Source organism: Grus americana, chromosome 2, assembly GCF_028858705.1.
Source record: "Grus americana isolate bGruAme1 chromosome 2, bGruAme1.mat, whole genome shotgun sequence".
Lineage (NCBI taxonomy): Eukaryota > Metazoa > Chordata > Aves > Gruiformes > Gruidae > Grus > Grus americana.
In genome coordinates this window covers 70,494,966-70,511,689 of record NC_072853.1, presented here as the reverse complement: position 1 = coordinate 70,511,689, position 16,724 = coordinate 70,494,966, and the positions used below count along the sequence as shown (strand labels likewise).

Genomic DNA, 16,724 nt, shown 5'->3' with positions numbered 1-16,724 from the left:
AATCCTCTTTCCAAAATCTATTAACACGACCAAATACGCTGTTCCAGTGATGGCCGTGAATGCTCCATTCTTTTGAATGCTCCACCCCAGATATCACAAACTGACCATTCAGATGATGACACATGAATAATTTACAGCCATATTAAACATCTGAATTCAAATTACTTCACGTCAAGTTTCTGACTATCAGCACTAAATTCAATGGCTTTAATTGTGAAACAATTTTTCCTAATTATAAGTTGCTGAAACAGGCTGCTGAGTATAGAAACTTAAGTCTTACGCTAAAGGGAGAGATGAAAATACAGTAATTTGTGCCCCTCTGCTGTACAGTAATCCTATCCCTAAGTTTCACTCCCTGTTGCTGAGTGTAGACTGTATTTAACAGTTGGACTTAATGATCTTAAAGGTCTTTTCCAACCAAAACGATTCTATGATTCTATTTAACGGACACCAGCCTGGCATGAGTAAATCTGTCCTTGAGTCCCACACACTACTGCATTCAAAAAGTCTGGCCAGGGATCAACTGCTACTCTGAGTCCCGGCAACTCGTACTCGCAGGTCTCTCTATCTTCACCATCTGACATTGCTCTTGGCAAGCGAGCCCTGGTTTGAACACCTCCCCCAGCAACCCACCAGCACAATTTGTCTTGTACCAGAGAGCTGCCCTTTTTTTCTGACAGAACCAAGGGGCCAGATGAACAGTTTGGGAGGCAGTAAGACCAGCTGCCAATTATCTTTCATAAAAAAAACCCAAAACCTGCAGACCCTCACTTCATCTGATGGCCAACTCATTCAATCCACAGCCCAGTCCTTGCACAGTCCTCATCATCCTCTGGGAAGGTGGGTGGGCTTAGAAATCACTGGGTTTTCTGGACATACAGACACTGTTTACCTTAAAGGTGTACTAACAGCTACACTCACAAGGTATCATGGGGGTTCACAGCATATCGGCCTTTCCTTCTGCCAGAGCAAAATACACAGCACACACCTAGAAATGTGTACCATTTACTCTAAGAATTAGAGCTTTTAAAATCTCCAGTTGCTTAGACTGTTTAATTGGCAAAGTGTGTTAAAGGTGTAAAACTTTTGCAAGAAATTTGTCTGCTTTTTATTTACATGCACAAGCTACAGGTATTTAGAAAGTAGTTCTTATTTGTGAGTGCCTAAATTTCAACTAAACCTTTTGAAGTACAGCAAGTTTTCCACTACTTCAAGGTTCTTTGGTTTTGAGGAAGCTTTTACGTTTTGAATCAGTCTGTCTCTCATTAGTTAGATGATGCTAGTCATTTCTCTTCCCTTTCATTGCCATGAACTTGTTTGATATCCCTTAAGATGGATGTGTATGTTAACTAACCTGCTCCTTTCTCTCCAAACCCACATTTCCAGTGATGAGATAGATGAGTGAAAAGACAGTGTGTTCAACACATGGCAATGAGTCAGTAACTATTGCCTCTGGGTTGCTTATGCACAGCTTTCCAGGCTTAGCTTCTCGTTGTCCACCAAGCACCTAGTAAAAAAAAAAAAAAAATATGCAATTGTAACAGTTACTGCAATTTTAAAGTTACAGGATTATAACTGGGCAGAAAAGTTCTTCAAGACATCATACTACCCAATGTTACAGCAACCTCAAACACAGCATTCAACCAATTTCACCTCTTCTAAGCTGGGGACACTCTCTCACAGTACTCTGGCAAACTTGCAGTTATTTGATAGGTGTCCAAAAGTTTCGTTTGGTATCTTGTGTTGAGAACTTAAAGTTCACAGGAAGATCAAACACTCCCGCCTCAAGCATAGCCATATTCAGAAGTATGAGGAACACCTTTGGTGACTGCAACAATTTTGGCTGTTTAATTGTAACCCATGGGTACCAGTCCACTAGAGTTTACGTTCAATGGTATGCTTGGCTATGTGACTTCTGAGGTGTTACTGTTCCCAGTTATCCTCCCCATACTTCCATTAGGAGAGGGTTGCTTCAAGGAATACAGGAAAAGTCCTATTAAAAATAAATAGAGCCTCACTGAGTTATGTCACTGAACTTAAAGCTTTGCAGAAAATTAAGGCAAATTACCTGGAATCTGAAACTACTATTTTTATCTTGTGTAGACACCTAAAAGAAAAATAAATGGTTTACAAACTCCACCCACAAGGCAACAATTCCTAGATATTGTCTTTCTAGTTCTGTTAAGAGTTCAGGAAACTGTTTACTAGTAGAACAGCAAGTACACCAGAAACTCTGAAGAGGAGGCTAAGAACACCTCCAAATACACTGTGAATGGTCAATATATCATTAAATGATGACTTTAGACACTAAAACTATAATTAAGTCCTCACATTACACTAATAAAAATACTACCATCTCCCCATGAAACCCACAATGTTAGATAGCAAGGGTTATTTATTGTGGCACCACTGAAACAAGATGAGATTATGCCTACTGTAACTCCATAGTTAAAATTTTTACCCTCTCCTATGAGCAAAGCCAAAAACTAAAACATCATCTTTCAATGTAACATATTTAATATTATTTGCCACTTAACAGCCCGTTTGAGTTTGACACTATTAGTTCTGTTATCACAGCTTTCAACTCCAAGGTGTGTTTTCCTTAAGAAAAATTCATAGGACCTTGTAATAATGCACAATCAGCAGTGTTTATTTTCATCTTGCTTTAATTAAACACAAATGCAACTCAAGAGCCTGATGATTCAGCATTGCTCTTCGTAGCTTAACACTGAGGTGACTGTAAGTAAGGCTTCAAGGTTAAGGCGACGAGAAGCCCTGAAAGTTGTGGCTTTCCACTTCAGTTCTCGGCATCCACGGTCTGACGTGACGGCAAGGGCCGCCAAGAACTTAAACTCGTTCTACGTTAGCGTTACGATGAAACATCGTCGCCTCCTCCATTTTGCGATTTGTGTCCCCGGCCGTCAGCTCTCGGAAGTCACCGGGCAGCGCGGGAGGCAGAGAGCAGGACTCGAGGCCCCACAGGCGAACACCGCGTTGTCTCTCCCCTCCGGGGTCCCGCACCAGCGCTCCCAGCCGAGAGAGGTTGCCGGCCGCGGGGCTACAGCTTCCGCTGCTTGTGCCGGGGGTTGGTCTTGCAGCAGACGTACAGCCGGCCCCGCCGCCGGACGATGAAGCAGTCCTTGCAGCGCCTCTTCAACGAGGTTTTCGTCTTCAGCCCCGCAAGGAGCGGCGGCAGCAGCCCGGGCGGCGGCGGTAGGGCCAGCAGGCCGCGGGGGGCGGCCGCCCCGCACCACAGCGGCTGGGCCCGGCTCACCAGCGCGGGCAGCGCCGCCGCCGGCCACCACGGGGCCAGGGAACTAAAAGGCGAGCGGCCCGGCGAGCGACCCAGCGAGCGGAGAGGCCCGGCGGCGACTCTGGCCAGGAGGGACAGCATGCTCCGCGCCCTGCAAGGACAGCGCACCGGTGAGGACACCCGCCCTGCTCCCCTCCTCTTCCCCCACCACCACCCGCCCCTAAGGGAAGGCACCGGGCACTGACCGACACCACCGCTGCTCCCCTCTCCAGACCACAGCCCACTGCTCACCCCCCTCAGACAACCCCGCGCATGCGCGCGCGCCGCGGCCGGCGGAAGAGCGCGGGGGCCAGTGAGGGGCGGAGCAAGAGCTGCTGCTGCGCCTGCGTCCGCTCGAGCGGGGAGGTCACGTGGCCAGCTCAAGATGGCGGCGCCCGGCGCGACCTTCCGCCGCTTGCTGCCGCTGAGCCGTTTGCTGCGGTTCCGCCCGGCGTCGGCTGCTGCCGCTGTTCGGCCTTACGGGGTGCGGGCCTCCGGTACCGGCGAGCTGGTGACGCACACGGGGCAGGTGAGTGCGCGGGGCCGCGGTGAAGAGAGCGGTCCGTGGGTCGGCGCTGCTCCTCCGCTGTCCGGGGAGGGTGGGCGCGTCCGGGCCGCGTCCCCCGCCGTGCTGGCGCCTGCGGGAAAATAGTCCCGGGGCTGCGAGCGGCACGCTGGTGGGCTGCTTCCTTTAGTACGCGCTGTGGAAATTAATGCTCTCGGATGATAGGCAAAAGGTATGTGCGGTTTCAAAAAAAGGCTGTTAGTTAGGAGCGGGGTCATTAGCCATTACTAAGCGTGGTGGTCTGGATGCAACCTTTGACACAGCTGGAGGGTTGGTAGGCAGGAGGTACCCTTTTGCCAGTGCCGCCTCACTTCGCTTTATCTGCTCTTTAACGTAAAAACTGAGCGCGGGGAGGCTTGGTAACAGCTTGTGGAGACGTGAGGGGGCACGGCTGGTGAGGCTAACTTAGGAAGGTTCTCACTCCGGCTACTGGACTCGAACATAAATAAATATAAAACTTGAATGTCCTAGTTTACTTCACCTTCCAGATGGCAGTGTGGGATCAAGGAACAGCATCATAAATAATAAATCTTCTGTTTGTCCCTATGGTCAGAGCTAAAACTTCTGTTTACCGGCTTTAACCCCCACCTCCTTTTCCTTTTTGCTTTCCAACTTAATATTTCTGTGCAGTACATGCTTGTAAGATGATGGCAATACTTAAAACTGAGGAAACAATTTAAACTATTTAGTCTTGACAGTGTTGTAAGCCTTTGTGTTCTTTATTTATGGTCATTGCTTTTTAAATAAGATCAAGTTTATTTTATACTTCAGGTGTATGAAGAAAAGGATTATAGAAGAGTTAGATTTGTTGGACGACAAAAGGAGGTAACTCATTCTACTTTTACTCATGGGAGAGGAGGTGGTTTGTGGGGTTTTTTTATACCTGATATTGATGTCCTCAGCTTGATTGTCATTAAAAAAACCCTACACAACAAATCAACCAAACACAAAATCACAACCAAAACCAACCAACCAAACAAAACTTCTGGATTTTGGGTTTCGGTGGTTTTTTACTACAGCTTATAGTAACTTTTGTATACCTCCCTACTAGTGGTAAATTTGGAAGATTCAAGACTTTTCCTACACCTGTTAAGTGCTTACATCTAGGCTGTGGATGTTGTCAGCATTTGAGCATCTTGCACTTGGAACACTTTGTTTTAAGCATGTATTTAAAAAAAAAATTAAGCATGTTTTTAGTGCCATTTGTATTCAGAAAAATCACACAATTAAATGCTCTGCTAAATTATGCATCTAATTATCTGTTTAAATGTGTGTTTTGAAGCTTAATTTGCTTCTGCATAGTTAAAATCTTGATCTTTACCCAAACTGAGTTTTTAATGAGGGCACTTCATTTTCAGACCCTGGGAAGCATTTGCTGAAACTAAAATTTGGAGTATTCTGAAATAACAAAGCCTCTAAGGTAAAGTCTAGTAGCACCAGCCAAATGTACTACTGTGAAGTTATCTTGTGGGCCTGTTGCTGCTGCTCATCAATAGAGTGGGTATGTGAAATTGTAAGTCCTTTAGCACCAAGTTCTCTCTAATGATCGAGCAGCACAGCTCCATGAGGGATCTGCTGGCCTTTGGGAGAGAAATAGAGTGTTTCAGCTAAATTGTATTCCTCGATGCCTGAGCATCTGATTAGTGCCTTAGTGTTAATGCTAGAAATATGTATGTATAGTAGAGGCATTGAATATAAGGTGTGGTAGTTTTTTAATGTAGTCGTGTATAATTATTCCCTTCCTAAATTAACCTGAACTAATTACACTGATTTCTGAGTTTTCGTATTGAATTTACCTCATTGTATCATGGATACAATTTAACTCGTGCTGTGTGGCAAAAATAGGGATTCTACATGGGAGGTAGTTAAATGAAAATGTCACTTAAAATGCTGAAGTACTTTCTTCTGGGAGGATAGTGGCAAAGTAGGTCTCTCTCAAATGCAATGCCTGTTTCTGTGCTATTTCTGTAGTTTTGTAAGAAACGCTCCCTAAGCCTAAGTGTCCATGGGGCGCAGGTCCCTCCGATGTGCCTCTGCCAGCAGTGCATTTCAGACTCTGTGGTGAGGAACACCCAGGGTTTTCAGTTCAGCCTGGTTCCTCCTCCTTCTCTGGCAAAAGACAAGGTTTAAGTCTGCTGAGCAAGGTTTAATGCTAGGTTTTAATTGTGAAATTGGAACAAAATTTACATGTTAAATGCTAAAAAGGTCCTCATCTGTGCCTTATTAAGGGGATCTCTCTTTAGGGGCTTCGCTATTATCCCCCAGTGTGTTTCAGCTGCAAGCGTTAGGGTTTCCCAGCCGTGTCTGTAATCCAAACTTTGTCTTGTTTCTGAAGCTAAAGCTAGCCTGCGAAGTTGGTGATTGTACTTTCTCGGATGCTTCTTCTCTTCGCCTTTGGTACACTCCGGGTGGTGGAGCCTGGCGTGTGACCAGCCCAATCTGGCCATGGCAGCCTTCCTGTTGCGGGACGTGGCCTCTGGACACGGGTGCCCTCAGCGAGGATGTCTGGGCCCACGCTGGGGTGCTGCAGGTGGCCAGGCCCGGGGACATGGCCCAGAGTATGTGTGTATTGTCCCCTCAGTTCTGCCAGCCTAATTGTTAATGAAATCCATGCATTTTAGCTAAAACCATTGTTCTCTGTGCTGGACATGCAGAACCGAGGGATTAGTGCTCTCTGGCAAGGGCCTAAAGCAAGCAGCTGTGAGAGGACTGAGCATGGCAGCTGCTAAACTGCATCTGCTGCAGTCCGACTAGGGTCATCCTGCCCTTGTACAATCCCTGAGGTACCACAGGGCCTAATTCAGCACCGCCAGTCCCGCTTCGGCTCTTCCCTTTCTCTTGGGCTGGTGCAGCCGCTGAAGCTGTGAGGAGAACTGACTTCAGAGCTGGTGCGGTTTAAATATAACCTCCCCCTTCCCTCTGGATCTTTGGACCTGGGTCTGTTCTGAGTTTGGTTTTATCTCTTGGCCTCCTGCACCATGTATTGGCACAGGCGAGTAGGTGGAAAGAAGCAGCAATGGGATTGTCAAAGTGGCACTACGGGCAGGAAAAAAAATTACTCATGGAATTATGCATTGGGCAAGCAGCGTTTGGATGTGCTGAGGGAAACAGCCCCTTCCTGCTAACTACCTCTGTGCTTTAATTGAAGGGACATGATGTAACTGAAACCACTTTCCCCCCTTCACAGTTTTTTGCTCAGGTGATTTTTGGGTTTTGGGTTTTTTTTCCTTTCCCCTGGTATGTTCTCCATACAAATTCCTAGACGTTTTTTGGCAGTCTGAACCACAGACAAATCATAGCTCTGTGGTGGTTCTTGCTTCCTCCCTTTCCCTACAAGTACCTTTGTAGTTAAGAAATGTTTGGAAGAGTGGAGTTCTGCTTCTGAAGCAGAGGTGTACCATGGTGCTATATCCCTCCTTCTTTAGTGTTAAATGAAGGATGCACAATTTTGAGTATTATTAAAAGCAGCAGTTGGCAAAGTTTATATATGACTTGCTGACACAGCCCCCAGGCAGTGAGGTTCTTGATGTTACCAATTTGTTTCATTACTGAAAGTTAATTTTTTTAACTTTATTTAGCTATCATCTTCTTTAGATAAAGAAAATTCAGTTGTTGGCAAAAACTGACTTTTCCACTGCTGTACCAAAAATGCAAATTTTGGGAAGATTTAATTGGAGGCTTGGTGAAAGGTCCTAAGTTGTTATGTACTAGGACTACGTAAAAATACCATTGTAGTTCTTAGGGACTCATTTAATGGACGCTTAGCTATCTTTTTCCTAAGAATCTCATCTTCATTCAAATACCAACATGTTTATGAACCCTGTACACAGAGCAGTAGGTAGTGCCTTCTTTGGGCATGCATATCATTTTGTATTTGTGCATGTATAACATCGCCTTTGAAAAAGCTGGCCCCTCCTGGTGCACATTTCCCTGAGGGGTAGGGTTGGTTGTCCGCTCAGTGCTGGCGCAGACCGGGTGGAAAGAAGCTGGTGTGGGCGAGAGAGTAAAGCCAGTGCTGTGGCTGGGTGCTGTAGGTCCTGCTGAGGCACAAGCTGCTGTGTCACAGGGCTGTCCAAAGGTGGACACGTTTGCCAGGCCACTCAGGTATGCTCTAGGAAAAAACTCTACTTGTCAGTGATGTGCATATTCAGGAAGTGTATAAGATGGATTTACAGAGTGGCATAGTGTCATTTAGAGGTTGGGGTTTTTTTTAATGCTGAACAGTTTGCCTTGTTATGTACCATGCTCATGTTTTCCTGAGATTCCTGTGCAGTGATAGAATAAGGTGCGTGGTAAGAGGCTCTAAATTACCAGCAGTTGTTTTATCTCACTCCTGACCTTACTTGTCCTACTATTAGTTTTGAGTTTATCAGCAGTGAGTCTTTTGCAGTTTTATCATGTAGTCGCTAAAGCATAATACAAAAGCAATGTCAGTTAAATATCTTCTGTTCCTGCTCACCTCTCCTCTGAATCTGCTTAGGTCATGTTGTAAACCTGAGCACTGATGTGGCCTGTATATCAGGGGAAGGGGATTACTTTTGCAGAGTTTAATATGCATAGTTCACTGATCTGGCTTATACCACAGCCTGAGAGTTGGTGTAGGAGGTGAGAGGAAACCTATGCAGGAACTTCTCAAGATGACTGTAGTGGAACTGCTTGGGGAGGTAGTAAATGGCAATTGCTTTGTCTGAGTGGGGAAGGTATCTGAAAGCTTCCTTTTTCTCTTACAGGTGAACAAGAATTTTGCGATTGATTTGATAGCAGAACAGCCTGTGAGTGAAGTTGAAAGCAGAGTGATATCATGCGATGGTGGTGGTGGAGCTTTGGGACATCCTAAAGTATACATAAACTTGGTAATATCTTTGTTCTGCATGTATAGTATGTTTTGCCTGTAAATTCTTGTTTGTAAGATTATCTACTTTTTGGCGTGTTAGTTTAACAAAGTAAAAGGAGTAACCGCTCGAGATGCTCTTTTTATTTGGTGCCTAATATAAAATTAAGATTTCTAATCTGAAGAGTTACAGGGCTTCCACTTGAAGTTACAGAAATTTCTTTTTGAAATTTTGATTTGTTTGATAGGACAGTAATTTTCTTTTTTTTTTTTTTTTTTTTGAAAAAAATTTAACTGAAGTAATATGAACAAGCAGTGCCTTGGGAGCAAAAAATAACATGCTGTGTTTTGAGACACTGTAATTATTTAAATGCCACCATGTAGATTGACAATACATTTGTAATATTATTAGGAATATGTAGTTTATTCTGAATCTTGCAAGTTCAAGGAAAACAAGAGGGAAAAAAACCCAAACCCAACAAACAAACAAACCCCTCTTTCAGTCTTTGGGAATATTGGTAGATCTGCAGATTGAACGTTTCAATCATGGTCAGAGAATTAGTGAAGAACAAATGTTGTCTTATCCTCCTATTGACAGCAGTTATAGTTTCCAGTGTATTCTTATTCTACAGAGTAAAAATATTGAGGCTGCTGTTATATGACCTCAGTGGAATCAATGATGATGTGTTGCTTAGGTACCATACTCAGTTAGACCCTGACTGCAAACGTCTTAAAATCTTTGCTTGCTCACCTCAACTTTGACGTTTGCTTAATACCCAAAAGAATGGTGGGGAGAGCTGGTGTCCTTTGGTGTCAGTGTTGTTGTGACTCTTAACTATAAACATAAGTATTTATATTTTGAATCATGTAAAATGAATCATTACAAAGTTCTTGGTTCAAAGTCAAATGCTCGGAGGTTCTAATTCCTAACACTTAGGAAGCTTGCGTTCTTCAGTCTTACATTAACTTCTGTAACACACTGCTGACCCGTTGCATTTATGTTGATTTGTTTGACCTGGACCATGCTCTTTTGGAAGAATGCTTTAGTTTTTGTGAATTTTGAGATCTTTTTGTGTTAACAACCAAATTGCGAGATGTCTGTGGTTCAGTTCTTGAAAGGTAATGTCTGCAGAGAGAATGGTATTAGAGTAGCTTGTTTCCCCTAGCCCTAATAAATGAAATCCAGGCTTTCAGGTATGGAGGATAGTCTGGATTCTTCATTTCTAATTGTGTGTTAAGGAAGGGGAACCATGAGTTTACTTTGTTTCATCACTGCAAGTAGTTATGTTGCTAAAAAACAGAGTCCCTGAATGTTTATTTAAGTGTCTTGTGTTTTATTATGTTAGGAAGGACTGCAATAACAGCTCGCAGTCAGTCACGCTTCTAAATTTGAAAAAATATTTGTATCTTTTGGAGAGAAGAATAAAATTTTATACAGTGGTAACTGCAACTTCTCTCTAAAATGTTTTCTTTCAGAATTTCTCCCAGAACTCTACTGAAATTTCCTCCTTCCTGCAACTAACTCTGTCAGCTTACATTACTGGGCAAAATTCCTGCCTAGATATAACTTGGAAATGCCAAATCATATTCTGTATTAAAATAATTATGAAATAATCTTTTCAGAACATTGGAACAGATATGACCGAACTGACTTAAGATGTCCAGTTTGGTAAAAGGATCCTTTATTGCTGAAGAGGTATCACTTGGCTTGATGTTAAAATTATATTGGTAGTTAAAGGCTGGCAGAAGGGAAGCTGTGTAGGATGCAGAAATCAAGCATGAACGTCATACCATCATTCTTACTTCCAGTGTTTCAAATAAGATTAAATGCTGTACTTCCGCTATATTGATTGATTTTAAGATGGCACATGTAAGTAAGAGAATATTTGTAATTTCTAAAAGTTCTATAAGGTGAAACTAGCAGCTGTTGTATTTTATATTTTTGCAGGACAAAGATACAAAGACTGGAACATGTGGCTACTGTGGACTTCAGTTTAAACAGAAACATCACTGAAAGAATATCCCTGCGTGCTTGCAGATTTCTGTTCAGATGTTAACGTTTAACTATAAATAAACAATATAATTAGAAACCCAAGATTAACGTTTGTGTTTATCTTAACTATGGAAAGTCCAGTCTGTACCTTTTTAAAACCTAGCTTGTCAGTTATTTGAGAGCTGGATGATATTACAATATCTGCTTTGTGCTTAATTTGGTTTTCATGGAAGAAATGTCCTGCCTTGTTTGGCAGACTTCTCACAGGCTTGGAAGTGGCCCTTGGCTGCAGCGTAAGTTTTGTTTGTACTGGGTAGATTTTTATTCTTTTCAACACTGAATTGGATGTAAATATTTACTGGGGGATTAATTATCCTAGGTGTTTGTCTTTTGGCACTATTTGACACTCTTTATTTGTTTATGACCTAGTATCTATAGCTAGATTCACAAATGGAAGCACAGAGATATTACAATATTCAGCATTATGGCACTTAAAACTGGAAGCAAGATTGTCATCCCTGAATTAAGTAGCTATACTTGCTCCTTGTTTAAAAGACACAGTCAATGCCTTAGAACGGTAATCGTATGAGCTGGAGAACTACCTAAGCTGGCACATGTGAAAGGTGAGGACATAAGCATTTGTCCTCCAGTTGAGAGGATCAGAGTGTAAATAGCTGATTCTGCTTGGGATTCACACCCTGGAAACCTCTTTAGGAACTGGGTCTTGTCAGACTTAAAGTAGGGATTGCTCTATTACAGGTAGCAGCTTCTGCTCCTTTAATACAGATAATCTGATAATGCGAGCATCCACCTATGTGTAACACTACCTAGGCCGTATGAGACTGGTTGTAGGACATCATCTACCTTCTCGTTTAATTTCACTTATGTAGCATTCCATCATATAAGCATGACTCTCAAACAGAGTGTCTGCCTGGAGAAGGAAGATACGAGCTTTGGTCTGCGCGCCAAAGAGCATTTTAATCTGTTGTCAGTAAGTGACTTTTTTTTTTTAGTGCTGGTGATGGAGCATGGTCCCAGGTAGCAACTGCTGCTTTGACCAAAGTTTAACAGGACATGATTCTAAACCTGCTGTTTATATCGCTTTAGTTGAATTGATGTGGTGATATCAAGTTGAACCAAATTATGTGGGCCTGCAGCTGCTTAACTTGCTTGTGTCAATTTATAGATGAAGTTGAACCAACAGAGTCAGGCATAAAGCAAGGTCTGAACTATTCTGTCTGTAGAAGTTCTGTGTTTAGAGGCTATACTGCAATCAGTCACATGCATGTACACCCCTCCTTTTTTTTTTTTTCATTCATTCCACCTATAAGAGCTTAAGTCCCTTTTGTCTCTTCCTCTTCTTCCTCCTTCCCTCTCCTTTTTCTTCTTTCCATTGCTGCTGTTTTCAGTGATCATCTGACCAACCTTCAATTCATTCTTTGTAGTTACCTACATTTAGGAAGTAATATTGAAGTCATGCATTATGAGTTCATTGTAAATTCAGTGTAGGTTACTGGGCACTGACTATAAGCCCAGGGTCTGAGTGAGACTAGATGGCTGTTATGGTAGTTGTAGTTTTGTAATCTTAGTGCAGTGGCCAAGTTCAAGATGATTTTATGTTGTGAGTTGCACCTGAGCGTATACAAAGATGGCAAAGGATCCTTTTATAGAACTCAGTAACTTGCATTCAGCCTATCTGACCTCATGCAAATGGTCTGTCAGCTGAGCATAAATGTGACATAAATGGTCCTCTGTTAAGTTCATCTCATGCTCTAAATGTAAAACAATTACTTGAACTTGCAGTGTCTGTCTTTAAGCATAAATCTGGTTGCTTTTTAGTCTGGCTCTCCACCAGTTTGTAGAGTGTCTTGGCTGGCACAGTTTTCTCATGGTGCATTTCTGCAAAGAGACCTGAAACAAGTAATCATATGTGGCCCTCTTCCTTGGGCCTTTGATTTTCTTATAAATAATATATCCACTTGGATCACTGCTGCTCATAATAAATTAACAATGTTTAAATTGGCACGGCATCTGCTGAGGACCCAGACAAATCCCATCCCACTGGTCTCAACTATGGAATGTTGTTCTTGGATATTCTCCCTAAAGTACTTGTGATACATGAAGCTGTTGACACCAGTGAAACAAAGAAGGTCTCTACTTCGCTCTGGTGATCTTCATAGGAAAACCTCAGACTTTGCTCCTTATTGTTTCCTATGTGCTACATTTGTGTATCTTGTGAATGGCTGTTTATATGAAGCCTTGCACTTCGAGCTTTGAGCCACACCATCCATCTATCAGTGGAAAGGCCAGCCTTGATCTTCAGGGAAAAGAAGTGATGAAAAGCAGAAACTTTTACTGTGATGGTGACAAGTAGATACCTGTGAAAATGGATCTATGAGGACAGACTAAAACACGTAAGTATCAAAGCAAAGATGCACGCGTTTTTATTGACGTACTGGCAACTGTATGCCAGGACAAATGCTATCAACAGCACTTTCTAGTGGAGATGTCATTTTAGTGAGCGCTAGAATTCAAGCAAAAAGTTCTTATCCCTAAGCAGTGTGAATCCAGTCATGAAATTAAAATATATTTAAACATTACGAAAGTTATAAAACTAGTTGCAGCTTTGCAGGTATTTTTCCACCTTTTTTAAACATTCAACTTTGGATGTAGATTCTCCTTTACATTTTTAACTTCCTGTTTTCATTCCTGTTGTCTTACATGTTTCTGTTGCTCCCCTCCCACCCCTAGTCCCTTTATGAAGAACTAGGTCTTTGGCAAAGGAATTATTCTATTAAAATAAAGCACTCTCTTTGGAACAGCCTCTAATGCTTACCTTCTACTTCAGTAAGAGTGCCTAACTCAAAAGCCTGTTCTTTCTGAAACTCTGTCACTTGGTCTAAAACATGAATTAAAGTAATTCAAGTAGGCAGTCATTTGACTAGATTTTCTCTTAAAGTTGCGTGGATCAAGAAATCAAAACTGTTTTCACCACAGTCATTAATGATTAAAATGAGATCTTATTATTTGGACTAATTACAAATGTAGGAGAAAGATCTAAGAGGAAATTCAAGACTTTATAGCATAGCAACCTGGTAAAATATTGCATAAACTCTAGTAGTCTTCACATATGATTTGTCTTGATAGCAAGTCATTTCCATTTGTGCTAACCTTGTCTAAATATTGACGTAACTGACTTTCATTGGCATGAATAACTTTCTAAGACTGAATTTTTTTTCTCTATTGGAGATATAAAGAAGAGGGGAAAATTAGCCTGGAAGCCTGGTGTAGTATATTTACTTGGGACAGAATGTTTCTAGGTTTTGGGGGGGTGGGGGTGGGGTGTTTGTTTTTTGTACACACAAAAATTAATTAAATATTTTTCTGGCCATATACATTCTTCTACTAAACATTGATTTGTTGTAGTAAAGAGTCAGTTTCAAGAAAATTTCAAGTAAGGTGGATCTTTGTTTCCAGGAAGGAATTGTTGATTAAGGGAAAGAGAAAAGAGCACAAGATGCATCTTCTCCCTCCTCTCTAAATAATCTGCAATTGGTAGCAGACCTGATTTAGTACCTAATTAGACTTAGAAAAGTACCTTAATCTTTGGACTGTGCAGGGCTCTTCGGAAGCTTTCCACCTTTACACAATGTAAAACCTGGTTCTTGAGCATCAGCTGCTGAAAGGAAATCTGCAATGTGTTTTAGATACTAAAAAATGGATTTATACACAAATTGGGGTAACAGTGACTGTAGCAGAAAACCTCAAATGGTGATAGAAAAGATCATTAGCCTAAGCTAATCTGTTCATTATCTGTAGTGAAAAAGGTAGTGTTGTATTGGAGAATTCTCATGTGACTGATGGGTACTGCAGATTTGAATCTTAACTGTTAAGATAATCTATTAAATTATGTCCTGAATTCTGACTTGAAACAGTAAGGACAGGGACTTTCTTTTGGTGCCTTTTGGTAAACAACTGTGAGGTGTTGTCTGGTTGGGTTGGGTTTTTTGAGTGCTTTGTGTGGGTAGTGAGGCTGTACAAAAAATAACTTCTTTGGCAGCATATGAGTAAATATGGAAAACGTACTGAGTAGGTGTTAAGGATAGACATCTTGGTTAATATAAAGTTGCTTTCAATTTTAAAGTTTAAGATAATAGAATGCCATTATCCCTTTTGTGTAATGAAGGCCCGTTGGAAGTACAGCAGTGTGACTGAAGAATGGGATTGGGTTGATGTAATTGTAATCTGGAGTGCCTGGGCGTAAGGGAAGTTGGAAAAAGTTTTCTTCCATAAACATATTCTGTGTGGCAAGACTTCCACTTTTTTTCCCCAACAGCCCAGGTCCCTCTCTGAAGGGAGAGGGCATGGATGGATTTGAAATGAGCCATTTTAAGGGCTGACGTTGGCAGAGGGATTGTAGCAGTTGCCCTCTTGATCAGCTCCAGAGCTGTAAATCTGCATCATCAGCTGTGGCCTCTTGCAGACCGCCTGCAGAAGCGGCACATCTAGGGTGCAAACGGGACCTGCTCCAAGTTCAGTTTGTGCCAACCCTGAAAAACAACCCTAGTGACACGCAGAGGAGTGATACAGGGGCTAATGTTTGAATGTACTGTCTACTAGTCCCTCATAACCATGAGGGTCAGGAACGAGGCTAATGGCTGTCTACACGTGGGAGAAGATTCTTACCTAATATAGTTGATTTATAAACTTTCTTAAGTTTATTTTGATTCTTGTTCCTTCTGCACAGGTATGTTTCTGGAAGTTTCAAATACTTGGCCTCAGTACCTATGAATTGGATGTGGTGAAATCTGATATTTTCAGATCTGGTAACTGAGTTTCCTAGATTTCTGGACAGGAGTTCAAGTTGGCTCTGTACTTGATGAGGATGGGTTGCTTGAGTTTTTGGGAAGGAATGGTGAGGTATTTGAGCTGACTATTTTTATTCCTACAGCCTTATAGCAGAAGGATTACTGACAGCAGAAGGATTACTGACTTTATCTGTACAGGTGTATGTTGCAACATACTCCACAGCTGTGGTCTCCAGTTACGAACACTGGATGTCAAGCCAGAACACATGTTTTTGGGTTTATTTTGTATGGCTTATGCTTCTCGATGACTCTTGTAACCAAAGCAAAGGAGAAGTGTAGGGTCAGGAGAAAAAATGTACATGTACAGCTGGATCTTGCAGCTTGTTTTGTGGTCAGGGCCTTGGAGTCTGGGAAGCCAAGTCCCGTGGCAGAGAAGTAGCCCTGCAGGTCTGGTTCCTGAGTCACAGCAACAGCTACTGGTAGCGTAGCCAGAAATTATTGTCATTTCTTTGTGTGTAATAAAAGTTGTGCCAGTAAAAGACTGTTCAACTTATCTGTAGAAAGCCTGGAAAGGGAGCTGAAAAGTCATGGCAAATCTTCCTTATCAGTTTATTTGAGATAGTAAAGAGAAAGTTATTATGAAGAATTACCAAAGGACCTTTTTTAGACTGGGCAACACCCCCCACCCATCCCCAAGCAACTGAAATGTGGTGTAGATAAATGTAAAGTGTGGCATGTGAGCTTAGTTTCACATAAAAGTTATGAATCTGTTATCAACTATTATCTGAGCTGAATCAGACAGGAGTGAGACTCTAGGATTATCATATTTGCATTTTTTAAAAAAATCAGCTCAAATCTCAGTAGCAGTCACAAAATCAAGTCTATTAGGAATTACTGTTAAAAGAATAGTGTGAAATAGAAAATGGTTATGCTGCTGCCTAAACTAATTTTTTTACCCACTTTTTTTGGTATTTTTTTTTTCCGTACAGTTCTAGTCCTATTAAAAAAAAAGTGTATTAGAATGGGAAAAAGCTTAGAGAAGGGCAAACAAGGTCAAGTTTTCTGTAGAAGGAAGGACAGGTTTAGTCATCTGGGACTCTCTTAGTCTGTTTAGGATTATGATAGAGGTCTACAAAATCCTAAATGGTAGGAAAAATGTGGATTAACTGTTTTAAAGGCCAAATCACAGATATTTGTAAAAGCCAGAAAATAATGATAAGCTGATTCTTTTGGGA

The 16,724-nt window shown here is 41.9% G+C and overlaps 2 protein-coding genes across 3 annotated transcripts; one reads left to right on the top strand and one right to left on the bottom strand.

The window, feature by feature from the left end:
- Positions 1-2,629: 2,629 nt before the first annotated feature.
- MRPL36 (mitochondrial ribosomal protein L36) lies at positions 2,630-3,618 on the bottom strand. 2 transcript variants are annotated; one of them, XM_054817634.1, is made up of 2 exons: positions 3,499-3,618; positions 2,630-3,404 (listed from the first exon to the last, which is right to left on the bottom strand). In XM_054817634.1, exon 2 carries the CDS (start codon positions 3,392-3,394, stop codon positions 3,059-3,061), a length of 336 nt encoding a protein of 111 aa, XP_054673609.1. In that variant the 5' UTR covers positions 3,395-3,404; positions 3,499-3,618; the 3' UTR covers positions 2,630-3,058. The 2 variants fall into 2 exon arrangements, with proteins under 2 accessions (XP_054673609.1, XP_054673610.1); XM_054817635.1 differs by having other exon boundaries at positions 3,545-3,569.
- Positions 3,619-3,633: 15 nt separating this feature from the next.
- Positions 3,634-11,080, top strand: NDUFS6 (NADH:ubiquinone oxidoreductase subunit S6). Its single transcript, XM_054817633.1, has 4 exons — positions 3,634-3,821; positions 4,629-4,682; positions 8,588-8,710; positions 10,637-11,080. Exons 1-4 carry the CDS (start codon positions 3,678-3,680, stop codon positions 10,700-10,702), a joined length of 387 nt encoding a protein of 128 aa, XP_054673608.1. The 5' UTR covers positions 3,634-3,677; the 3' UTR covers positions 10,703-11,080.
- Positions 11,081-16,724: the final 5,644 nt, after the last annotated feature.

What these genes read in the sequence shown, in the direction of transcription:
- MRPL36 (XM_054817634.1), bottom strand. Translation starts at nt 3,394, where the DNA reads ATGCTGTCCCTCCTGGCCAGAGTCGCCGCCGGGCCTCTCCGCTCGCTG.
- NDUFS6 (XM_054817633.1), top strand. Translation starts at nt 3,678, where the DNA reads ATGGCGGCGCCCGGCGCGACCTTCCGCCGCTTGCTGCCGCTGAGCCGT. An exon ending in TGGTGACGCACACGGGGCAG is followed by an intron (nt 3,822 to 4,628) that starts GTGAGTGCGCGG and finishes TTTATACTTCAG; the next exon opens with GTGTATGAAGAAAAGGATTA. An exon ending in TTGTTGGACGACAAAAGGAG is followed by an intron (nt 4,683 to 8,587) that starts GTAACTCATTCT and finishes TTTCTCTTACAG; the next exon opens with GTGAACAAGAATTTTGCGAT.